Source organism: Harpia harpyja, chromosome Z (genome assembly GCF_026419915.1).
Source record: "Harpia harpyja isolate bHarHar1 chromosome Z, bHarHar1 primary haplotype, whole genome shotgun sequence".
NCBI lineage: Eukaryota > Metazoa > Chordata > Aves > Accipitriformes > Accipitridae > Harpia > Harpia harpyja.
The window spans coordinates 81533988-81561248 of NC_068969.1; the positions used below are offsets into that span (position 1 = coordinate 81533988).

At 35.8% G+C, this 27261-nt stretch overlaps 1 protein-coding gene across 2 annotated transcripts in view; it reads left to right on the top strand.

Moving 5' to 3' along the window:
* Positions 1–26210, top strand: part of ZDHHC21 (zinc finger DHHC-type palmitoyltransferase 21) — a 38038-nt gene extending 11828 nt beyond the window's left edge. For both annotated transcript variants that reach the window (XM_052775674.1, XM_052775675.1), the window contains exons 6-9: positions 851–989; positions 10185–10301; positions 24603–24646; positions 25173–26210. In XM_052775674.1, coding sequence (XP_052631634.1) covers positions 851–989; positions 10185–10301; positions 24603–24646; positions 25173–25305 — 433 coding nt within the window. In that variant the 3' untranslated portion in view covers positions 25306–26210. The remainder of the gene's footprint in view (positions 1–850; positions 990–10184; positions 10302–24602; positions 24647–25172) is intronic.
* The last annotated feature ends 1051 nt before the right edge of the window (positions 26211–27261 follow it).

Here is a 27261-nt window from a genome sequence, read left to right on the forward strand (position 1 = left end):
GGCAATGATGAACTGCAGAGGACAAAATTGACACCAGGATCCTCCTATGTTGATTTAGCCATTTTTCAAACTACCCTTTTTGTCAATTGCTACTTCAGGAAATAATGCCAGTATAGTGCTTTTTGTCATTATGGCTTAGCTTGGTACTGCTGTCTGTGCCAATGCTTGTATGAAATTGCACCCCGACCACATTTTTTGCATCAGCGTAACTTCTGTGAAGCAGACTAGACGTAGATTTTAAAGATTTTGAATCTCGTGCTTAATATTTCTAGAATCCTTGTGATTCTCTTACTCCTTTATGTTATATGCAGAAGGAGTTTCTGAATAGAGATGCTTGTTTTGTCTTCTGTGTCTTAGGGTGCTTCCTAAGTCATGCTTATTTCTCATTGGGGTGTGCTGTGGTCACATTTATTTCAAACCATTCATTTGCATTTCCAGTTTTTGGACTCAACATAGTTCACAACCAGTGAAATGTGTTGAGTTGCAGAAGATAATATGTATTACTGTGAAACTTTGCAGACTTTAAAAAAAAAATTGTTACTGGAGTATTACTTAAAATCGTAGGAGTATCTTTGGTATATGAAGATACAGAGAAATATGTCTCCTGTTCTAAGCAGTGATCTCAGTAATGCAACCTACACTTTAAGTGGCAGTATAAGGAAAAGACGCTTTACAGTAACTGCCATCTCTAACACAGAGACCATCACTTTGATTAAGGATGGAGTGATTAGTCAGTAGTTCTTATGTTTGCTCCATAAATAATCATAACTTCTCTTATTCACAATATCATAACTGCAGTGTTAACATCTTTATATTTCTGTCTTTATATATACTCTTTGTTTCTATACAGGATTAATAATTGTGTTGGTGAAGACAATCATTGGCTGTTTTTACAGCTGTGTTTCTACACTCAGATCCTTAGTTCTTATACACTGATACTTGATTTCTGCCATTACTACTACTTTTTGCCTCTGAAGAAGGGAAACTGGGTAAGAATCAGTTTTCTCTATAAAGTGAATAAATAGCTAGTACTGCAATGTAATTTATTTTGGTATCTAGGTACTACACATTTATGCTGGCTCAGTTGTTGACAGTGAGGAGAGTTCAACTAGATGTATGTTGTCAAGTGAGCAAACTGATTTATGGTACGTAACACAATATTCTAAAAAGGTATATGATTTCTGTGTGTTAAAAACACAACATTAGTTTTCTTAGAAATCTAGGAAGGGAGGACAGAACCAGTTAGGTTCTTTTAGAAGTGATTAGTGAATACTGGGAAGAAGCAAGGTAGCTACTTTAGGTATATTCAAATTTCTTTTTAATCTCCCCAAAGTAAATTTATGCAGCATATATATCTATCCTAAGTCCCTATTTAAAAATGCTGATGTTGCCAGAAAAATGAGAAAAAACATATGATCATTCTGAAAGGGGAAAAATTTACATTGGTTGAGAAGCAATATTTTGTGTTGCTTTGAAAAGGTCACGTGGGTTAAGGGAGAATTAAGTTTGGTTTGTTTTACTTGGACTGTATGCCATTATCATATTTCAACATCTTGGCATCAGCAAAACACAGTTGAACATACAGACAGAGAAAATGCACTTGGAATAGATTGGAATAGAGTAAAAATTATGGAATTTCTTCCATTATGGAATTGAAGTTGTAAAGTCTCGGTGTCTGGTACTCATTTATGTCTATTATCTGTCGTGTTCAGAATATTCAAGAGGTTTGCTTGAAAGTTGCTGAATACTTGAAAGTGTTAGAACAGCAAAGCTGATATTCTTTCTTTTGAAGAAAATGTTACGAGATCTTGTTCATAAAGAAACAAAAACTTCTACCCAAAATCTGAAATGGACTTTGTATTTGTACTGGACTATAACAAATATAAGCGCACAAAAGGGAAAACCCTAGAAAGAAAGTCTAAAACATATTCAAAATTAGATAACATTCAGGATGTCCTAAGTGAAGAGACTAAGACCATCCCTGAAATTGGTAGTGTACTCTAAATTTTGTTGAGATTTTTTCCAGTTACTGAAGTGCTGCAGACTTGTTTATTCCATGTTGATGTGACACCCCAGTATACTCTCTGCTGGTGATGTCACACCCGTCTTTCAAGGCTGCTGGAGACTGGCCACTGGTTGTGGGTGAGGCAAATCCTGTTTTCCATTTTGATGAACAACTTAAGTTTGTTATATTATTTTGTATCCTAAATGGCATAAAATAAGAATATTAAACTTCCTGAAAAAATCTACTTCTGGAAAAGAATGGGGCATAGCCTTCCAAGCTTCTTATTTGCTCCCATATCAGTCTGCAGTGGATGTGATATTCCCAAGAAAGTGTATGTGAAGATGATGTGTCAAAGGAGAGCTGAAAATGTAGGAAGACTGGACTCCTTGGATCGTCCAGAACTGATAAAAGTGTTACATTCAAGTTGATAGATACTGGCTTTTTATTATGTGGAATGTACCAAAGTTGAGGATTTTTGCAAATCTCTCTTAAAATAACTGCTAAAGGAATTTCATTTTTTAGTTTTTTCACCTATATGAATATTTCCATTTAAATGGTTTAAGGGGCTCTAGAAATATAGAAGAGGGAAGAATTTGCTGTCTGCTTGAAGCATCTTGCCACAGACACTGCCCTGTAAACTGAGACAGACCTGTAGAATGTGTCTCTTAAAATGGAGTACTCATATTTTTCACTTTTTTCCAGTTTGTTGCAGATGGGCTTTTCATATTCACTTTGTTTTACAAGCATTGTGAGATTTGAGGGAGCTATTTTGATTTGTTGTAGCTGCATTCAAGTTAAAAGGGATATGAAATTGCAGTCTTTCTGTATTAGCGAAGAAGTCTGTTGCCTAAATAAAATTTCGTATGGATATGTTACGTTTTGGGTTTTTGGAAAGTTAATGTTTTTGAAAGGTAACTAAATGTAAATGCCTTTGCTCTAGTTTCAGGAGCTTTGTAAACTTATTTTTAATTTATAAACTAAATTAACTTACTATGTTTCTGGTCAGACTAATCTTACACTTTCCGTATTCTGAAGGCTTCACGTGCACAGGGTTTGCAGGTTTCAAGCACAAAGGCTTCTCAATAATACTGATCTGAATGCTGGATTGGGTACTGCAGTGCATCTAGAAGGAGTGTTATTTTCCAAAGATAAAATCTTTGTATGAAATTGGCAGTGCTTCTCCAATAATGTAATTTCATGGTAGAATATTTCCTTTTTATTGTGACAGTCCCCTGAATGCTCTAACTTACTTTAAGTAACTACTGTGTTTAGATAACAAACCCAAGTTCTGTTAGCCTTGCTTTTTAAAAGCGGGATGAAAGGGAACCAAATTATTTGCTTGGAGATGGTCTGTGCAAGAGAGGAAAAGGGAACTCATGTTTACTTCAGACAGTTTACAGCCTCTAAAGAGGTAATAATAAATAGTTATTAATAATAACAGTTCAAAGAATTAATACCTATGAAACTTTGTTCTTGATGGTTTAACTGGGTTAACTTCAAGTCTTTTGGAGAGAGACCTACTTATAATATCTACACTTTAGAAGATGCCTCCTTTAGGAGGCAGAATACATATGCAATCATTATTTTAACCCAGTTTAATGTAGTTGCCTGAAGAGTGGATCAGGTTCCCATGCTTGGCTGCCTAAATTTACACAGAGTCATGGAAAAAATGGAGTACTTTGTTCTGTTTAGTTTTGTTTAGTTTTAGCTGTGGGGTTTCTGCCTTTATCAATTTGCATATGTGGATACTTCAAATGACACTCTTCCTTTTGAAAAACTGGATCTGTGTTACAGTATCTAACATTCTGTGCGCCAGAGAGATAAATATGATTACACTGTATAGCAAAACTTAGTAGACACAGCAGGTCTGGTCTGTTCAGACCTTTATTAAGTCTAGTATTACCCTGAATAGTATTTAGCTTTCTCGTTTTTTCAGTTGCAGGATTGGGGGACCCACACTGAAGTACAGAAAATAAGAATAATTTGTTTGGCTGTCTAGTCAATATATCTTCCTGGAAGATGACATCAGAGTCCCATTAAGCTGATTTTTTAAAAGTGTTGCTAAGGATATGATGCTGTATAACTTTGTGCCACAGAATAAATTGTCAGAATTATGTAATTTTGACATCAAATGAATAGGACCACTGAGAAGGTTTGCCTAATATTAGTTAGGTTTTTAGGCAAACATCCTGCAACATTCTTTTAGTCTTTGTATATAAATTAAAGCTGAAGTACCACAGCATTCCAGAGCCCGCAGTACCTTCTACCTTTCATGGAAGTGATATTCTTTGTAGAAATTTTGGCTGTAACCAAGAGCTTGCATTTTCTGAACCGGCAGGGGCTAGTGTTTAGCACACATTCGAAAAAATGGATAATTTTTTCTAAACAGCCATCTGGAATTACCTTATTTCTGCTGATTAAAAATACTTGTGAATTTTTTGGCAGTGTGCCTTCATCTTAATTTATATTCTTTGGATATAAAATAGTACATGACACAGAAGCTGTAGAATTAAAATTGCTCTTAATGCTGTTGTGAAATAATAATTTTATCACAATACTGATTAATGCATTATGAAAATATGATCACTGTATGCATGTTAGTATTTCCTTTTGAATGAAAGCTTGTGGTTTTATTTTTAGGGTTAAGGAAGAAAAACCCAAACACTTTTAATTAAGTATGCTAAGGTAATGGTGATAACTTTAAAGCTAATGGAGGAAGCTATTTCAATAAAGATACCATCTTTCAGCTTCAGGTCTTATAGCAGATAATCGCTTCATAGTATTCTTGGTGTGTGTAATTGATGCAGTCAGAAAGATGGATTGTGGTTATTACATCTGTTTGTCCAGCAGGAGGAGTACAATTACTGCTGGAAATGAAGGAAGTGGTAATTAAATTGTCTATGTGAGATCTTAGCAGAATAAAAATATATAATTCAAATAAAACAGCATATGAGTTCCTCTGCTAGCTTTGGTGATTTTCAGAGGCTAAGACTGGAACGTTCTTAATTTTGCATCTTCACTAAAAAACATCAAGGTCAAGAAGTCTGCATCTTTTAGGAAGTATTCAATCTTGTGGATAGTGAGATGAGAAGAATAAATACTAGTCTTCTCATGACTACAGTTGCTCTCTACATGGCTGTGCTGGCACAGATTCTGGACACAGCTGGTCAAGTAGCAGCAAAAATATATGCTTTGGCAGTACATTTTACCTGATTCATAGAAGGCTTTTAATCTTTTCAGCAAAAGAAGTTTTGCTGATACATTCTGTTTGCTAGAAATGTTGCTAGAATGATTGTCATAGCAAAAAACACTGACATATAAAAACCTAACCCCCTTTGTTCTGGTTTAGTTTTATTTTGTTCCTGGTTCTGCAGTTATCCATTGTATATTATGAAAGTTTTGTTACTTAACTAACTTTTAAACTGTTCTGAGCTCTATTGGTAGAGGGGGAAGGAAACATCATGGAAGAGGCATTGTGGCAATATCAGCCTGCTCTGTCTGACACTCAGCTTTCCCAATTCCAAATAAAAGGTGTTGAGAAATATTCACTAGACTTTGTGAGAAGATTCTTTACAGTAATATTTATTTCAATATTATATATTAACTAATATTAATTAAAATCTGGAAATATGTATCGTGCAAAGTCCATTTATATTGTAAAGACAATCTAAAGGAAACTTTTTCTTTAGGGTCATGAAATGACCTACAGGATGTGAGAGTTTTTAAAAAAATAAAAATACATCAAAATTTTCCTTCTCAGTGTTCTACAAAACCAACCTAACCCTGCTCTCCTCCTGTGCAATTATAAGGACAGGATATGAATATTGAATTAGGCTTAGAAAGTTAATACATTGTCTGTAGAGAAAAGATAGGAGCAACTGAGAGGATAAAATTTTGTTATAACAATATACTGGTAGTGTCATTTTTATGCAAAGATTGTATGGCCTTTTCTTAAAGTATGTTCTAGTCTGAAATTATTTCAAAATTATCACTTTGGATTGAACTTTGTGTAGGCAACTGTTTTTGGAATCAGAGTGCTATTCCCATTTTTACTTTAAACCAAATCAGTCATGAATCAGACTGGAAAATTACTCATTTAGCAAACCTGAAATAGTCCTCAATCAAAAACTGCTTTACATAAACATCAGTTGTTATTAATAATAAATATCTCTACACAAGTGCTTATTAGAATGCAGCTCGTGTTCTGTGAATTAATTTTCTTCTTTTTTTTTTTTTTTCCTTAACATGAGCGAATTTTCTCCCTTGTACCTCTCCTTCCTCTTTCTTCCTGCAAAACCTGCAGTCTGTATTTTTTGTTTTGTTTTTTTTTAATCCAACAGCCTGGCTTTGTTCTGTATTCTACACTGTTTTTATGATAGCAGAGTTGATAGACTGACTTAATCACCAGACTGGGACAGACATCCCGGGCATTTGCAACTGAGAACAGACAAGCATGTTAGCATGTGTTACATGAAGTATCCCTTCCCCAAGAGAAAGATGGAGTATCCTAGTATATTTTGTTAGTATATAAATTTCTGTGTATATCCTATTTGAGTAAAGAATCAAGACTGAATAAATGAATCTTACACTGTAAATGAGAATTTATGAAGGTTGTTTTTCACTTTGTCTCTTCTGGAACAGACACAATAGTCCTGTGTTGGTCCTGCTGAAACCTCTGTCTGCTGTACAGAGTGTGCTGTTTTTAAAGGAATATTGTAAACCCTTAGAAATAATGACCCAGTACTGCAAATGACAGAGACCCGTTAAATGTTTTCATGCCTTTTTTCTTTGTGGTGTTGTTAGTAGGGTAAAAAGAAAGTTGAATTTGGAAGCAGTGGTCATATAATTGATTATGATCTTGAGCTGGACCCATCATTGTTTTTGACCTCTCTCCTGTATGATAGCATAAAGCTATAATAGCTGTTTTCCTAGTCAATCGTAGCATTCATTGTAGGGATCATCCGTAACAGTTGATGCTCACAAATGAAGACATGGCATGTGTTCTGCTACGGCATTGAGGAAGTCTTGTGTGAATGTGTCATGGAGACTGGCTTCCTGTGGAATGTTTTGGTATTGCCTGGTAAGATAAAGATGCCAGATCTCATGGTTTGTAATTCATTCCTCAACATAATCCTACAGACCTACACTTTGTTTCTTATTTTGTGACAAGTTTCTATTGTACACATTTCTATCAATTTTTATAAGTGGCCAAGAATCCTTGCAGTTTGACTGGATGAAGTAGTGGCTAAAGGGAACTTAAAAACCTTTAGAACATGCAACAGCCTGGGGGAGGGCACATCTGAGCTGCCTAGAAAATGCTAAGTAGAAAGAGGACGGCAGCAGCCCATGTGAACTGAAGTTTTGACAGAGCAGTTAGGTTGTGATGTTGACAAAAAGGAGAGGAGAAAGGAGCTACCTGAAGGGCAGCTTTCACATTGTTAAAACTGTGCATTTAACATCTGTGCCAAGGCCACATTGTCAGCCTGGCCCAACATGGAAAAAAGCTGCTATGGGACAAAACCCTATTGTGCCATGAGAGAGGGTTCATGCATTGGTGATCTTAGCTTACGTGTGCTTATGCTTTGTGGCTCAGTCTATGTAGTTCTTTCTCTTAGCACAGATAGTGTGATTTTGGAGGTGGGGGGCAGGCTGTCTCAGTCCTCAGGCTGGTGAGTCCTAAATGGTGTTTGAACAAGAGGATCTGTTCAAAATACATTGAAAGAGGGATTGATTAATTATTGACTAGTCCTGGGGATTGATTTATTATAGTTTTGATTGGTTTTCTTAGCTGGGAAAAATGTTTTTGTCCGTTCTGAGAAGGAAAAATAAAAATAAATAGAGTTGAGCTTTTATGTAAAGCAGCAACATCCTAAATGTATAATTATTACTATTACTGTGATTTAAATGGATTTTTTAAAATGGTCTTTTTTTCCTATTTTCGTGGAGTCACATGTTTCTGTTTGAATGTAGAATTGTGAAAGTAGCTCTGTTATTAAGGTCTGATTACCAGAAGACTCTATTCCTGCATATACTTTGGTTTTCTATAGAAAAATGCTGTTCTGTCTGTACAGATTGCTAGGTGAGCCCCCAGTATTGATTTCCAGGTCATCATTGCCTCAGAGACTTTGATTCCCTTACCGTTGTGTAATGGCTGGAACAAACATTGGTGATGTCACCTCTTCTTCACTAGTAATTCAGCAACCCCCAGTCTTTTGCAGTAGATGTTTCATCTTAAGGAAGGAAGGAAAGAAACACAGAGTAGTATTCCTTGTTCTTCACTTCAGTATGAAGTCTTTCCTTTTCTGTACCGCTAGTTTTAACATGGGTTGGAAGGGCCAAATGCGAAAGCAACCTGCTGTCTTTACACTAGGGTTTTCTGTTATGTGTTGAGTGATGTCTGTTTTTCCTGCTGAAGATGATGCTCAAGAGAAGAACTCTTCTAATTAGAATGTTGGGGGGATGCTAAAAGCTGTGTCACAAACTTTTTTTTAATGGGGGAGTGTGATGCTAGATCCAGAACATGACTTCACTGTTGGCACTCTTCTCTTACATTTCACTGTCTTCTGTCAAGTTGAGTTTGAATACATTAAAACATTTCTGATATTGTAAAACATACCTATGAAGATAGGAAGGGAAGCTATTTTACAGCTAGAACTTGTGTCTTACCTTGCTTTTGTTTAAAGCTTTGGTAGGCTGGTGGAAAGGGGAATAAAGATTAGTATGAATGCTTTTATTTTTATTTGATTTAACTTTGAATTAAGTCATTAACTGAGTAAGAAGACTTAAAAAAAAAAAAGAAATTAAGCATATATATATTGTACAGCAGCAAGAAAGGCCAATACTAAGAAGAGCTGGCTTACCAGTTCAGAAAAGACTGGTGGGGTTTGCTTTTTGTTTTAGCTGATTAACTAGTGGTTTCTACTTGTTCATTAAATACTGACTTTCTTCACAGCTTTGGTGGCCAGTATAAACTATTTTCCTGGGTTTATATTTTGAACCTTCATGGAAATAATTTAAATCTAAACCCAGACCTCTTTACTAAATATAATTTGCTCTAACTATTCTCTGTTTAATTAAAACCCAGTATTCCTGAATCTAAGAATTCCTTTTCCTTAAGTCCTACTGGTTGAATGTAAAGAAGGAAAGTTCAAAAGCAGTGGGGTTTTTTTTTTTTTTTTTTTCATTCAGTTCACTTTTATGTTCTGGTTGTAATTTAAAGTTTACTTGAAAGGTTTTAATAGTTTCCTGCTGTGATCTGGCTTTTCTAAGTGGAAAAACAGATGTGTACATTCAAAAGACAGCCTTGAGAACATAATCGTAACTTATAAATAGGAGAATGGGTGGGTTAACTCATTATCAAAGGGTAAGATGGGTTGTGAACTTGCAGTACATCTACAGTAACTGCCATGTACAAATGTTTTCCTGTGATAAAAATAAGGTGTTTCATCCTTTGAAAAAGGTCTATAAAACTCTCTTACACTTTTCATATTTTCTGCTGGGTGAGAGCAGGCTTTCCAGAGCAGCTGATACAGTAAATTCATATTCTCCTGCACCCTGAGGCAACTTGGTTGTGCATCCATATCCGAAGTTACAATAATCCACTTAAGGCCAAAATTTAAAAGATGAAGATAAGTTTATGTTGGATAATAGACAGCATTACAATGAGACCAATCCAATACAGATACTTGGATTTTGTAGGTACCATCTGCAAGAGTCAAGCTAGGAATGTTGTTACTTTTATTACAAAAGAGGTGAAGTTAAAATGAAATTTGCTGTGGCTGGGAGCTGAGATAGAGGAGTCTCATACATCAGACTGTTTAACAGAGTGGTTTTCTTATGTTTTGGAGCTTCTGTGTAGCAATCTGGCACAGCATGAGATGACAGAATCAGGAATAACCCATTCAACTCAATCTATTCCCAAACCTTAAATACCTGAATGAGGTTTTTTAGCAGTCTGGCAAAAAAGCCCCAGCTGTTTACATGTATAAATAAAAGATTACTGGTTTATAATTTTAGCACATAAATGTATCAATGATTTGCAATGTAGCTCAAAAATTCCATATTTGCCTTTAGGTATAAGTCTTTGGGAAGAGCTCTTATCTAGTATTTCTACTCGGTTCAAAGACTTAAATTAATTTGTAAGTGCTAAAGTCTCTCTCTTCTTTCTGTGTTGTTCTAGGATGTTTTTGTGTTTAGACATGAACTTGCTCTCCTAAGAATATCTGCCTTCATGGGTCTAATAATATTAGGTGGAATAAGTGGACTCTTTTATACTCAGCTAATGGGTATTTTCACTGTAAGTATCTAATTTTAGAAGTATATATTAGTTTTATTTTCAATAAAATTAATAAAAGCAGAAAAGCAGTTGCATTTAAGGGAAAAATAGAGAAACATTTGCGCTATGAGGTACCTATTTGGTATATGCTTTGTCAAAACTCTTGTCTCCAAGGAAGACTTAAGAAGCCTTCTAACAAACAAGTGTCTAATAATTCACCTATCAAGGCAATTTCCTGATTTGTATTAGTGAAATAAAACCATACATTCTCCTGGAATTGTGCAGTGTACAATGTACATATTTGTGGGTTTTGATTTTTGTTTTTATTTTAAACTCGTATGTGCCCTGGTCTCAATTATACTTTGTGACAATGAGGCCCACTGATAAATCATACATTCTGAGAACACAGACTTTTTGTTAAGTATTTTAATAAATATGCTTATGTTCATATTTCTTCAGTTACTAAACTGTGGAATGGAATATTTTACAATTTACAGTCCAAATGCATATTCTGTATTTAAAGGTACAGAAAAAAATCCTCTGCATTGAAAGATTTTCCAGGTAAATGAATTTGGTAATGTAATAAATATCTACAAGAAACAAGCTTTTGTTGCTGTAATATCCTGTTCTTTTCATTAGAATTTAATCACTGCCAGTGAATTCTTTAAAGTTATCTTGAGAACCCATAGAAGGGTTTGGAGTACTGCAGTGTTGAACAGAGAGAGTACATTAGTTGCATCTGTACATGTCTGAAAGGATGTATGATCTGGCTTGCAAAACTTTTTTTTAAAGACAATAACATACAAGATGACAGCATCTTTGTGACTACAACTGATTGAGATCTGCTTGAGATTTCAATTTGGGATTATGAGGGTTTACACAGTATTAACCTTTGTAGGTAGATGCATAATGAAAACCCTCCTAACTGTGTTATGTAATTCCTTTGTATAGAGTAAAGGACAAAAATTACTGTATAGTTTTTCCTTCTGTTAGTTAAAACAATAATATTGCTTATTGTTTTTATTGTATTACCTTTACATAAGTTTACTGCCTTCTGTTCTTTGTAGCTGTGCTGTATATTGGTTTTGCCATCCTCCAGCTGCTCTACCAGACTGCTTTCTGCACTTTCTGTCAACCCCTCAGGTCTACAGGTTTACCTTTGTGCCCCTTTACTGTGTGCCTGATTTCTGTTCCAGGGTCTTGCTGATAGGTTCTCACCTCCCTGTTTAAATGCTGGCACACAGCCTTTGTGTCTGCATCCTCTAGAGTTGGGGTCTTTTTCTAATCCAATACTATGCCTTGCTGGGTATCTAGCTGAAGTGGTGCAGACATCTGAATTCTGTTCACCCTCACTCCCAGTAGTGGGACAGACAGAAACTCAGGGAGCCTTAGAGTTCAGATGTCTTTTTAGTCCCTGTTAAAATGGATATTTGAGAAGGAACAAAAAGCCATGTGATTGGTACTACACTAAAACACAGAAACGATACAGAAGAAAACAAGGAACAAAACCTAAGTCTACAGTTCTGTTTTGTGTGCTGCCAGAAACCGGACTAAATTTTGGCAATGGCCATCAGCATCCATTCAGATACTATTACTGTACATGAAATAAAAACTCTCAGACTGAACCTGATTCTGTCAGATACACCTGAAACTTGGGACATTTCTGTTCTGACACAGGATTATCAACTGTGCTGCCTCTGCAACACGCATGAATTCACAGTATGTTCTTTCACCGTTCTGAGCCTTAACACTGTCAGGCTGCTATCACCACCGCAAACTCTTATAAAGTGCTGTAAAGCCCTTTTATCCTATGTCAATTGTATAATATACTTGAAGTACATCCCATTGCACTTACTGAGCTCGCCACTACCCTGGAACAGATGCATACTAATAGCATTTTCAAGTCCAACCTCCTTTTATGTGCTCAAATCATAATTCTGTGGATCGCTGAGCTGCAGTATGCCTAGCTACTCTCTTTTGTCCTCTTTGCCAAACTTTGTGAAACAAATGCACCACAGTACTTGCGGATATGGATGGACTATGAGTGGCAAATGCTGGAAAGTACAGATCTATTGCATTAGGGCCTCTCACTGCATCCTACCTATAGCAGAGGGGCTATTGTGCTTGCCTCATATGGACAAGTTTTTAGGTTTGGGATTATTGGGTTGGGATTGCTGGGGAAGTAGAAATCCGTTACTGGGATCTCCAAACTCTTAATTCATTCACACCCTGTGGATGCTGTTGTATTGACTCATTAAAGAACATAGGTCATCTAGTCCATCCCCTGCGCAAAGAATTTCCATACCAGCAGCACAATTGTCTTCTTCCTTTTCATTCCTTTCTTCATGAGTATAGAATTGGCAAGAAAAATCAATACAGTCATTTTGAGGAAATCTGCTTGGGAGCAACTAGTCAGACTTCAAACGAACAAAGCCAAATCTGGTTGGTGAGGTTGTGCTTAGTCTGCAAGTTGTGTCAGAAAATCTTTCTGTACAAATGGTTTTTTGATTGTCAGCATTGTAGTGTGGGAATTTGCTTCCTCCATAAGCACTTAATAACAGCTTTGGCTAGCCAATGTCAGAGGCAGAGGAGAGGGCAGCAGGTGAGTGAGTAGTTTCTCTGCAGGCTCCCCAAAGACATGCCTGTGATGCATAGAATAGGGAACAAAGAAACTGGGTATACCCACCCACAGTGCTGAGTGCACACCATGAAGACATTCAAGTCCTGTAGAAGCAATGAACTGTGATCACTGAGAGACAGCGATGTTCCTACAGTGTACTGTGCTGCAGTTGCTGTTCAGCATCTAGCCTTCCTGTATAAACTAAGCAAACTGTATCTAAAATGAACTCTATTTAAAATAATGAATTAATGATGAAATTAAGCTTAACTTAGTGTAAGGTACAGATCAAAATTTCTTTAACAGTAGAACACAATCACTGAAGTGTAATAGTGCAGACTTGAGGTTAATTTAAAAGAAGCTCAAACACTTGAAGGCATAGATGTGCACAGTTAAAGCATTCATATTATAGTAATTGCTCCATAGCAATTCCTGAGAGCATTAATTTCAGAGATTGCTGAAGCTGCCCAGAGATGTATGCAAAAGAGGTGGACAAGAGCATAGGCCTTTTGAAAAAGGTGAAGCAGAGCAGCTTTTACTTGTGCTTGTACAGGAAAACAGGTAATAAATATTTTCCTAGTTCATGCTCCATGCCTGTGTTTGCACTTTAACATCAAGCCAAGATTAGTTCCACAGCTCCTGGATAAAAGTTATTTTAAGTAATAGGGACAATCAGCATTGCAGCTCTGTGATCTAAACTTGGACAGATACATACTGTTGCTAAATGAGTCCAGCAGGTTCAGGTTTGTTGGGGTTTAACATTATTTACCTATATTTCAAATGCTGCCAAAATTGTATTTTTGGAAAGAAAAATAAACTCAAGATTTATCAAACTTTGACCCTTTTGTAGCAAAACTTCATGATTCTCCATAAGGTAAAGTTGCTTGACTGTCACTATATAATTTTCCAGAAACCAAGGCAATAGTCTCTGTTTTGTCTAAGTAATATAAAGCTAAGGCTAACTTTTTCCAGGAATATTGGATGTGCTTATTAAAAAAATCCCGAGTTCTCAGTCTTTCAGTATCTTCTACGTACACAGAATGTGGTCTGCTTACTGTCCATCTCACAGAAGCAGCTTGGGATAATGAAACTGCAGAGTTGTTTGTCCTCCTTTAGCACCATCAGTAATAAGGAACTAGCACCTGAAATGGCAACTTCATGCTTCATTGTTTATGGTTGATTTCCACAGTCTGACTACTCTGCTCAAATGTAAATGATTGGAATGTAGCATGCATTATGAAGCACGGTATGTACCCTAGGTCAGAGCGCTTGTGCTGATTCTTCACATTTACAGAAGTCTATCCTTTTGCCACTGCAGCAAGACAGATAAAGTTTAATGTATAGATTTAATTTGCATTAAGTGACCTTCGTATATAGCATTCTTATAAACAGTTGCTCTTTACTACAGTTGAGCTAAGTGATAGCTTGACAAGCTGTAAGAACAAGCAGAATTTTTTCCTAGGATTTTAAGGGGAAATACTGCCATTTTCTCCTCTTTGATAAATTTTTTCAGAAGTCAAAAAAGTTGTCCAGCTGAACATGTAATGGAAAAGATATATCTGATATACTCCAGCATGTTTTTCTGGAACAGGACAGTAGCTAAAGTGGGAAAGCAAAGCAGCACATTATGAAGTGCAGGTGAAATATTCTGCTGTGTGTGCTGGCACTTCCAAAATTCAGTTTTGCGCAGTTGACTGATCTTTTATGCCTATCATTGGATAACTCTCATTGGTTATAACAGTAGATCCATTATGTAAAAGTTCTTTAAGAAAAACATGCATGTAATCTGCTGTTACCCTGTTTCATGCGTGTTCAACAGATACTGAGATGCTTGGAAAAAATGTGCTCTTTGGTAAAAATGAAAACTTTGTAACGTGTGTAGTCAGATGTGGCTCTTGCACAGAGAATGTTCTTAAGGCTGTACTGCTTGAGAAGGTGATTAATAGACCAAGTTACCTAACACAGAGGAGTTTCTCTGAGTATGTTTACCACCTCTCTTATTGTGGTATCACTGTTAGGGTATCATTAGCACAAGGCTATTCATATCTTGTCTGGAGGTCCAGGAAGCCAAAGAGCAAGGGAGGTGACTTCTTACAATGAGAGGAGAACAGCTGGTTGGCAAAAACTGTCCTTAGAGGAACTTTTGACATGAATTGTTCTGATGAAGAGGGGAGCAGCTGAGGTGGCCTCTGTATACAAGATTAGTGCTTTCTCCCTAGAAACTAGCATATGTGAAACACACTTCTAGCAGAAGGGGCACATGGCTCTTTTCATCCTCATTCTCCAATTGCTTTCCCCAAGCTCTGTTTGCCTTTACTCTCATCATCCTGAATTTTAACACTTCTTCCAGTGTGTAGCTGAGATTGCTCTTGGGGAACTTTTATTTGGATACTTTGGAGATAGAAGTATCTAAGTTCTCTCTAATTCAGAAGTCTCTGAAACAGGGAGAAATTTAAGATCCTAATTTAGGAACTCTAGGATCTTAAGAAGATACTCTTCTTAAAATCTCAGCATAACAATTATTCTTCTTACTTGTAATTTTCACGTTTCTAGAGAACTGGGTGGAAGAAATCAGTTTCACCCATGAAGAAAGCACTGTCTGATGTAATTTCCAAAATGACCATGCATTTATATTGAAGGCCTGCTTATCTTCCATGCTTGGTGCTTGCTTTTGCAGTCCTCTATTCCCTGTCATTGCTTGTAGTGCAAATTTGAATTTTATATTCCTCAACTGGAAATGACCCTGTATTCTTACATTCCCAGGCAGCGTGATGTTTTTTAATGAGACTGCTTGAGAAGTAAAAGCAAGCTTAGCATAAAAGAGTAAGTAAAAAAAAAAAAACAACAAAAAAAGATTTGTCAGTTACACCCTAGAAAAACTAAATGTTCTCCTACTGAGAATAACTTTTTTTTTTTTTTTAATATTGTTGATACACTTACTTCAGACTACTTCTAGCTGCTTGTACTCCCGCAAGCAATTACTCCTCTTTTGCCTCAACCGCTACAGGATAACAAGATAGCTCTAGCATAGACACTTTCAAACTCCATGAAGGTAGAGAGGTGGGTTTTTATTTGGTGATTTGTCATAAATAGTAAAAATACTATTTATAGATAAACTATCATTTTGCTTGAGATAGTTCCATTTCAGAAAGTTTTTAAATTTTCCACAAAAAAAACCCCAAACATCCACTGTCTTGTGCAACTACTGCCTATACCTGTTAATTATACTACAATGGTGAATGTAAAGTTTATCTAGAAAAGAATATTTTGCACTTAACCTACAAGAAAATCTTGAGGAGGACATACCTATGTTACTGAATTATATTTCCAATTACTTTTTCTCTGTAGTTATCCTCATATGAAATAATAAAATTTAATTGGAAGCTAAATGAAATGGTATCCAGAAACTTGCTTGCTTTCTCAAGACATATTTTCTTGACATGTTTTTTTTTTCGGAAGTCCTCTCTCATTTGATATTTTTATATGTAACAGACGCTTGTTTTCCTAAAAAATGCATAACTAGCCTATTCATTCATTTATTCATAGGAAAAGACATAAATTACATACAAAAAGAAGTCTCTTTTATCAACTACAGGTTGATTCTGATTTATGATTGTAGGAGGTAAAGAGCTGCAATTCAGGGTCTTTTAAAAAAGGTGGAACTGTCAGGATGCTTGTGTGTATATTAGTACAAGACTAGCCCTGGCATTTGCATTTCTCCTGCTCATGTTCAATTTTTGCTTTAAGAAAGTACTTCTGTGTGTCTTTCATGTCACTTCAACAGTTAAATGATGTTAAAAACCAGTTTTTCTATTTATGCAGTAAGATTCTGACGTCGGTTATGTTTGATCTACAAAGCATTACTGTAGAACAAGTAATAAATAATACGGAATGCTTTTTTAAACAATGGCTTGTCTGACTATTTTGATATTTGTTCATGTCTAGTGAGGTTTTAAATTGCACCAGACGCTACTAAGAAGTATTCAATTTGCTGATCTTTTTTAAGGCTGGTACCTTTTGCATATGTGAGGTTTTCTTCCTCTCAAGATCTATGTTGTTCTTTATTTTGTTGGCTGCCACCTGTCTGAAGCAATCAGCCACTTCTTTCTCTTCCTCTGTACAAAAAGAAAATCCTGTCTTCCTATGGATGGTAGAAGGTAACAGGATAATCAGTTCAGCAGTGATCCTCTGATGTCATTGTGGGAGCCCTGTAAAAGCGGATTATCTGTGACCCAGATAAAATAATTAGAAATTACTCGGACACTTACAAATAACTGATCTACTAATCTCATTTCCAAAGTTAAAAAAGGGCTGTCTCTAAACATAACACTACCAGATGTTTCAGTTAAACAGCATCCTTTGCAGAGATTAATCTGAACCCTAATTTTAAAGGATTACCTTTGATTGTTTTTTATTTCAAACACTAAACAGTTTCTATTTTCATTTTTCGATATGTTCAAACAAAGTATTTATATGGAATTAAAGACATTTTCTTCATTTTTCCACTACAGTCCATCAAATATGACTTTATGTGATTTTCGTGTCTTAATATTGCAGAGAAAAACTTTTCACTAAAATTATTTAGTAATTAACTTGTATCTCAGTGGCAGAACTATGTAATGGATGGGCTTTTATAAATTTAGTAGATACCATGTGGTCTTTGTGCAAGGTAGTGGATGTATTATCATAAACTAAGTGGACAGTGACTTTATTAATTTAATTAATACTACCAGGGTTTCCTGTTAATTAGCTGTTCAAATGTGTACAGTGATATTTCAGTATCCTGGTGCATCAGTACTGTGTGGATGTGATAGAGAGAAATTTCCCTTTATTTGCTTTGGGGAGGATGGAAGGGAAAATAGTTTAACAGTTGGTGTTCAACAGTCTGTCTGGTGCACAATATGATGCTTACCACATACATTTTTCCCCTTAGAAACATTTTTAAATATTGATATTTGTTAAGTGCTGTGTTTTATTATTGTTGCAGTGTTTCTCCTTTTCACCTACAAGTAGCAAACATATTTCACTAGCTATTTTTTGTTGTTCTCGTAAACAGATCCACCTCCATGCTAATGTCTTGAACTTACTAATTCATATATTTTAACTATTTTGCTTACTGTGACTGATACTTACAGTGAGCATGCAGTAAGGAACATTATTCATTTTGCTCAGGGCTTCTTTTCCTGTTGAAAGGACAAAAACTTCCTTTTAAGGAAATTGGAAAAAGATGGAAATTTTACAAATTAATTTTCTGATATATTTTTCCCCAAAGGATTATTTTCAAGCAGTTTTCTTTAGGAGTATCATTTCATTTAATAGTATAATGCAAAACTGAAGTGCAAACAATAAAAATGCCAGTGAAAAATTTAAAATCCTTCATGTAATCAGTAAGTCAGACAAAATTTTACAAAGGTTGAAGTGCAAAATAATGAAAATGTAACTGCAGTTATTCTATTACTAAAACCAAACACATTTTAATTCTTTGCATATTTCATAGTGTTGATCTATTGCTGCTTTAATATACAGAGTGCACAAGTGATCTAGTGCTGAAATGCTTTTTGTCTTTAAAAATAAGTATCTTATAATTAAAAATATTTGTAATAATATCTTTAATCAGATAATCTACTAAATACTATTTTGATTAGTGAAGTACTAAGGGCTTTTCCTGTTTTTTCAAACATGGCTGAAATGTAATCAAGGAACTATTAATCCTCATAATTAAGTTTAGCGCAGAAGAAATTAGGATTGGAAGGGGAAATTAGGATTTCCAGGCAAACATATTCTTTACCTGGCTATAGTAAAGTGTAAGATATAAAGTAACTGTAGAGGGAGAGCAAAAGCTATATAAAGTATCAACTATCAAATAGTAATTTGAAATTGTAACAGAAAATATGTTCATGTTAAAGTTGTCTGTCTGTATCTTCCCTGTTATTCTTACCCCCTCTCCTTTTCCTGTCTCTACCTTTAATCCACCTATAGGTAAATCTCCTATTAGAAGACTGCATAAAGTCCTATAAATTAAATTGTCAGGAAATAGTGATGTCCTGGTCTTTGAGTGGGATTTTGTTAACTGTGTAAAGTCTTTTGTATCTTTACGTTATTTTTCTTGAATAGACTAGCAATTTGTTTTACATTTTTAATGAATGTATCCTGACAGTCTTAAACACCTATTTACCATCAAAATAAAATTTTATTTAAAAACCCTCTTTCATGAGCTATTTAAAATGTAAGAATAAATTCAAGTTCAAGACACACTAAGTGGCAAAAGATCTCATCTGTTTTATTAAGGTCACCACATGGTTTTAAGTAAAGTGGGAATACTTTTATTGAAATTAATTATTTACAATATTATTAAGGAAAAGCATAAGTTAGAAAATTTAATCAGAGATTTTATACTGTGCAAGGAGTCAAAAATACCATGCCAAAAATATCCCCTGTTCATCACTTAAGGAGGAAGTCCTTTTAAAACTCAGTTATTTTTCTAAATAATAATGGGAGTACCTTTAACCAATTGAAAATAAGTAACTATAATAATGATGTTTAAGTGTTCTGGGGGCTGAGTACTTTTTGTTTAGATGTTGCTTGTCAAATTTAGACATCAGACCGTTAAAATGGCTTCTGTGTGAGGAAAGTCAACAGATAGGCTTCCTAAGCATTTTTTTCTTAATATTTTTGTCTTGGGAAGGTATTTGTAAGTATCAAGAAAAATAATGTGCTTTGTTACGTGTCTTGCTGTCGTGTAGCTGTCTGCACCTAACACACCATGGATTTGAAATAGACTGAAGAGACCTGTTTGTATCATCTGCTTTGTAGATGTGTTCCTAATTTGTTATCAGATGTTTTCATTTCATTGAATCATTTTCTAATATCTGACGAATTCATTGGAAATCTATTTAACTAAATTCATCAGAGCATAAAGGAGTGTAGGAGTACTCCCTAGATATAACATAGTGTAGCTTCATTTTTAATTTTGCACACAATTCTCTGATTTAGGGATTTAAAGTTAAAACTAAACTAGTAATTTTCAGGCTGAACTTAATTGTAATTGATAAAATTAATCATATTATGTTATATGAGAAGTCTAGATTAAGAAAAAAATGCTAAAAAGTAGCCAAATGTAAACCCAAAAGGTAATTAATGCCAAAAAGGAAAATTTCTGAAATATGAAATATTCTGTCTATGAGGTGTTCAGTATTTTATATTCTTCAATTGCTCACCTGTCATTTACACGCAATGAAAAGACGTTAGGTAGAAGGAATGAAAAAATGTATTGTTCAGATAGAAGATACATTGTCTTGCACTTTCAGATAAAAGCAACAGCTGCCAATCCAGGAAGCCTTACAAGTTTTGGTTTTGCTCTTTCTGTTTTAGCATACTTTCCTGATGATCTTTATATACCGAATATTTGAAAATACTATATTAAGAAAGCATGGCAAAATGCTTACATTCTTCTATTGCAAGTATTAAATAGAGCTGTATTGAGTACATGTCACTTTAAGCAAACACAGAAGAAAAATTGAACTAGAGATTGTGGCTGCATGCTTTGGAGTTAGTCCTGTGAGTTACAAATTACAGCTTCTGCTTTGGAAAGCATGAATCAGTAAGAGGAAAATGCTCTTTCCATGTGCTTCTTTCATGGTAAATTAGTTCATGATGAATCCCATCCTTAAAGCACAGTTTCTTAAACAATGCATGTGATCTTTTTAAAAAAACTTTTTTCAGGCAGTTGGTTATGCTAATTAAAAATATAGATGTGAAAGATATATTCCTCTTAGTAGCTAATGCAGGTGCATTCATTTGCAAATGAATCTTAAGTTAGCCTGCAGAATTCAGTCGGTGCTCTTACATATGTCTCTCCATTCCTCTCATAACAGTCTTATCTGTGGCAGTAGCTTACTTCACTTAGAGTAGACAAGCTGCTTTACAGACTTGTAGTAAGTCCTCAAAGCAAAAAATCATTCCTCATCCCCTCAGCAGAATCTGAATCCTTTGCCCTTTTCTGCTTGTTTTAAAGTGATATATTGTTAATGATTGCTGTGTTTATATCGTTGAATTTCTTTTGCCTTTCTCACTAAGGTACAATTTTTTTCCTAGTTGCTTTAAGATGCTTATCAGCGGGTATGTATCTCTGAATAACCAGGTGCAGGAACAACAGTTGTTTCCAATCTGGATGATGACTTTGGGGGTCCAGATGACCCATCAGGTAATCAGTTGTGGGTTAGTCAACTTTGTCTTGTATGCAGTTGTAAATTTTATGGGATTTTTGGAGACAGAGATTATTAGGGCTCAATAGCTATGCCATGTTTGCTCATACCAAGTTATTTTCAACTTTTGGATGAGGGCCAATTCTCCAAAAGATTTTAACATCAGCATTAGCTGTGAGTCTGGGGGGGGGGGGGGGGGCGGGAATCTTAGCAGAGTTCTGTTTGTATTAATAGTAATCCAAGCTGATAGTAGATGCAGACAGCCAAAGCCTCTTAGGCTGAACACAGTAATACTGATGTTGTAGCAAAACCTTGGCATACATCAAATGCATAATTAAGAGAGATGATACTCTGGTTGAAAGCCATTTGTGAGATGTGTTAATGAACAGAACACCTTGTCATTCAGAAGAATAGTGGTTATTCTGGTCCTCCCATCTCCAAAAGAAGAGAAATTAATGTGTCTAAGAAAGCCTTAAATAACAGGCCAAAACTCAGCTATGGCCCCCTCCCTTTCTTTCCTCTCCTGTCTTCAGAGGGGCTACCGAGTTTCCTGGGGTGCTGTGAATTTTCACTTTCATTTGAAAAGGTAAATTGGTTCACTCTCAAAAGAAAGTCCATTTCAAATGAGCCCAGCTGTTTGGCAGCAGTGTTGGGGGAGGGAAGCTGTGAGGGGAATTTGTTTTTTTAAGTTCAGTCACCAGCACTTGTTAAGCAGCTAAACTTCAGAGGGATGTTTTCTGCCATTCCCTCCAGCCCTAGTTCACGGCTTTTAAAATGTGGCTATAAAGTTTTTTTAATTCTGAAAAAGTATCCCAGAAGCAAAGCATTCACTGCTCAGTCCCAATTCCTTTACTGTAAAGCGAAAGTATTCTAAAGTAGATGTTGGCATTTTAGTGGAAGAGGAAGGAAGGAAAGAAAGTAAGGAAGGATTTCGTTTGACTTCCTATCCAACTGAAATTCTTAGTATGTTTTAAAGGTGTGGAAGCTTGATAGTCTTCTCTTACAGTCATTTTCTGCAATTCTTCTTTTGGTGTTTTCACTTAGTTCGTTAATTTAATGGGTTACATTTCTGAGGGGAGCAGACCCTGACTGAGCATCTTTCAGGTCTTGATAACATGCCATGATAACAATGAAAAAGAAATATAACCCCCAGTTCCCAACCTGGGAATTCCTCTAAAAATCTCAAATACAGTATTTTAGGGAGCAGTAGAAATGTATTAATGAATAAACAATGTGGAGAAACATAGCAAAAAGCCATATTTATGGTATTATTTTGTTATGTCATGTCTGCACCCAAAGCTGGTTTAAGGCTTCTTTTGTGAAACGATAGCATAACTCTTTTGATAGCCAGAACTCAATTTTAGTCTGGACTAGCATGCTACTGTTGTACAAAAAGTCATTAACAATCATTGCTTTCAAACATACCAGTATTATTTTGTACTATCAGGTAGACAACTTTGAGTTGACCAGAGGATAATTCGTAGAGCTGAGGTATTTTTGCAGTTACGGAAGGAGCTATAGCATCTCATGAAAAAGCTGTTACAACCTCACTGAAATGTCATGGAAGGAATATCTGTGTTTACTTTGTCCTTTTTATTCAGAAAGCTGTGTGTGATTTTCTGTGGCCAGAAAAGGTGGTGATTGTTCTGACAAGAGTTGGACAAAAAGCCAGCCCAGGGAAGCCGAATATCCCTTGGCTGTGCAGGCAGGTCCTGCCCGAACAGGGAGAATGGCTTGTGTCTTGTAATGCTTTCCTGCCACCTGTGGCAGGTGAGGGGGAGTACACTAGACAGATGCCTAAGGTGGCGAGGAGAAGCAGTTTGCCTATGGGCATGGAAGAAACAGATGGTATTTACAGCCTGCTGCCTCCAGTCCTGTCCTCTCTCACTACTGAGCAGTTGTTGAAATCCACCTAATGATGGGGCCAGAATGGTTTATGTAGTCTGCTGTGGGCATGCCTTTTCTGCACCAACAGGGAAGAACTTGTGCATCCCGGTGGGCTGGCATGAGAAGAGGGGACTTCTCTCCTTTGCCATAGTGCGTCTGGAATTCAGCTGGGTAGGCCATGGGCAGAATTAAGATTTTTGCTGTTTAGTATGCAGTAAGGGATCCTGTTCCAAAACTCATCAGAGCTGGGAAGCGGATTTAGAAGGACAAAATTTGGCAAGGGGAGTTGAGGCCACCCATGTCTGCTGAAGCAGGGAAGCAGCTTCCTGTACATTATTTCCCACTCACATTTCACCCTTCCCCTTCAAAGCTTTATGAAAGATGATGGCAGAATCCCAGTAGTGCCTGCACTGAATTGGATGCACTGATGGCAGGAACAATCAAGGAACACAGTATGGTTTTATTGCTAGGTAGTGTTTCCAGATGACAATGAAGTCGCAGCCTAATTAAACCACAGCCCTTGTGTCTCTGTATGGCTGGGACAATAAAGGCTAGCTCTCGGTTTCATTCAAACGTTAGTGTAATCTGGCAGGTGCATTATGTGCATGCCTAAATCAATGAACAGCAAAGGGAAATACCAAGCTGCCACGAAAAGGAGATGGAACCATGAGAAATATTTCAGTTACTGTATTTTGGACTTCATGAGTGATTCTGGGACATAACGAACTATGAATGTGCATTGAAAACGCTTAATACTGCTGGAGTTAAAATTGAAATGATACTTGCAAAGCAAGCTTTTTTGTTAAATATGTAGAGTGAAAGTGAGAAAAAAGTACTATTGTAGGCAGTTTTAAAAAATTTATTTGGGGATGATCTAAGCTTAAATTGATTTGTTAATTATAAAACTTTGTGACTCATTAAATTAATCATACTCAGAAAAATAAAGTATGAATTTAATTTACTGTTAGCTGCAGGGGTGGTTTCACTCTGCACATCATTTAGTTTTTGTTACATTTCAAGAGAATAATTTTTATGTTTGGTATTTACCTGTAGAGACTATGGAAACTGATAGTGGTGCTGTGTGCATTATGATACTCATGAAGATAACTATTTTAAAACTTCTTGATAGCTCCTGCTTTTCAGAATACTACATCTGTTAATAGTTGCATTTTACTAAATTTTCGTGTGGTTATCTCAGTGGACAGCTCAAAGTCTGGAATGGGTGCTTGTGAAAAGTATGGCAAGAGTGAACCCTACACACATTACTTCTAAATGTCCCATGAATTAATTGTAATAGCTGAATTAATTTTAGCGGTAATAATGCTGTACATTTTTGTTGACATTCTGTGGTATGTGCTATCATAGTAAAACTACACAGCATAGTTTCACATCATGTTTGTAAAAATCATTTAACAGACTGAGTAAATTTGTGCATATAATCTCACAGCTCTGAAACTAATATGGTGTGTGAGTAATATGTAACCTACTGGACTAATGCCAAAGCAGTGTACCCTAAGAATTGATTCCCTGCTTTATTTAGTTGCTTTCATAATGACATTTTAGGTTAGGAATGTAAATAAATACTTTTTTATTGTGTTTTGTTTTTTTCAACAGGATACTACAAGTATAGAAAAAATGTCAAACTGTTGTGAAGACCTGTAAGTGCTGTAAAATTTCTACATTTATTTGCTGAAAAGCTGAAAGACTAGTTTGGGTTTTTTAACTGTGTGAGAGAGAAAAGGAACCGAAGGCACTTTGTTAAGATTATTTTGCATGGTACTGTGCCCTGTACTTCCTAGCTTACTAATCTTTTAATATTGGTTGTGCATAAAGTAGCCTCACATTATTCCCATTCCTTCTCTACCCAAAGCCAGTGGAACTATATTTTCTTTCAAAAGTACAGATCAAAAGACACTTTCTGCTGTGTCTTGACATACATTCATTGATTCTGAGGTTCTCCTCTGCTTCAAAAGTTGCCTTCGGTTGATTGACGACATAGATAGTTTCTGTTCTCCAAAGTTAAGTCTCAGCTGCGTGCCGTAATGAAAGAAAAGCTGTATCTGTGATGCTGGGACACAATTCATCAGAGTCCAGTAATGGATCCCCAGCCAAACTGCATTGTTCTAGCTGACTGAAGCGCACTGTGGGCATGCTGTCTTTCACTAATGATGCTGTCTTCTGTAGATCGAGGCCCCGAAAGCCATGGCAGCAGACCTTCTCAGAAGTTTTTGGCACTCACTGGAAGATCCTGTGGTTTATTCCTTTCAGGCAGAGGCAACCACTGCGAGTTCCCTACCACTTTGCCAATCATGTCTAAACAGATGGATGGTGGGCACAGATGGGTCCTCCATGCTGGAAGTGCGTTACAGGTTTTATGATAATAGGACTATGACAGTCTTCAAGTCAATTAAAATCCACCCACCAATTGTAGGCATCACAATGTGCCCCAGGCTTTATTATAATAGTAGTCTTGATTCTGTTCTGAGATTAATACAAGTTGTATGTTTAATTTTAGGCATATTTACTTTCAAATTAGCTTTCCAATGGGATTTCTTTCATCTTTTGTTAATACCAAAACCAAGTGACTGGAATGCAGCCTTACTCTATTTGTTTGATACTGGCTGTTTTAATTTTTTTTTTTTTTTTTGGTAGGAAACACTGAATTTTACATTGAATGTTAGCTTTCCCACTAAGTGTCTTATTCTCCCTTGAATTTTTTTGTGTGTTTTTATCAGTAGGTCTGTCTAGATAATATTCATGTCTTTTTTCTGCTACATCTGTTTAAAATTCCCTGATGCTGCCATTTATTTATGATAATGCAATAGTAATCCTGCAGCACTGTACTATAAAAGGTAACATTTAAAACTGAGGCAGACTTCTTCCTAAGCCTTTCTCAGAGAGGTTTTTATAAATACACATAAATGTATGTGTTTATATAGAGAAATCTTACATCTTACAGTTACCTTTCTGCATAGATATGATCCAAGTGAAAAATATTCATGTCTTTATGTCAACAAAAGTGATTAAATATTCCAGGGTAAAATATGCAGATAGAAAGCATGTTTTCCCTATATCCCAAGGTTTCTTTGCAATAATTCAACAAAGAAGTTGTATGGTGCAAATACTAGAATGATTACTTTTTAAAAAAGCAGATTGAATTAGTTAGCATAATGTACCATAATGAAGAGTATATTGTCAATAAAGTTTTAAATTTTATATTTACTTTTGTTTAGTAGCTGGAATTGATCTAAGTGTTTGTATATATGTGGAATATATGTGAAAATATTTTAAAATATTTATACATAAATACAGATATTTGCTACTAACATATTTGCTACTAACATGTATACTGAAGTATATTAACGGATTTAATAGGGTTCTATGTTGATGTACGATAGCTTGTTGTGGGTCCTTTAAGTATGGAAGTAGTTAACCAAAGAAAGCATCCTTGAGATTACATCTGGTAAAATGACAATGATGTCCAAAGTACTGGCTCAGCTTTGCTGTATCTGGAAAAATTACGTAATTTATTGTAGCCCTCTGTATCTATACAAAGATCAGCATGACATGATTTTTGAAAGTGCAGTGAATTTTTATGAGAAATTCATAGCTTCAGTGTTTTCAGTTATGCTGCTTACTGTGTTTGTTGCCTAGTCTAACGGGACTAGGATCCACCTTAAATGACAGCCATGCAACAGGGTAATAAAAGGAACAAAAAGAGGATGTAATATACGTAGGGTGTGTTTAGGGAGAGTAGTAGTGCATTTGTGAACGGTTCATTCAAAATGAATGGCCAGAGTTGTCATAAGTGGTATTCGCAATTAGTTTTTAGATCAGCTCTTTTAAAATTGTAACACAGTCTCTGCCAATGCTGGGTGTCCCTTTAGTGAATTAACAGATTTTGATGATCCCTTGGAAGTTCCAAAAGGTGCATCTCAAAAATTGCTTGAATTTTAAACTTTTGTAAGCTTCTAACATTTGAACCAACTTTACTTTCCCTCTCCTTTTAAAAATAGATGCAATATTTTCTTCATTTGAACGTTCAACTGTTTTTTTCACGGCATCTTTAGATGCGAGTTTAGACTTTAAGATGGTATTGGCAGGGATATTTAAACAAAAGCGAGCTTGAGGAAAGTGGATGGAAAGGCTGGAGCAGTGCTTGATGTTACAAAGAATGTGCATACACATTATAAAGTAATGGCTGTATTCTCTCTTTTTTTTAAGGAATTCCACTACTATAGTCTCTGTGAAACACACAGGGGAATAATAGCAG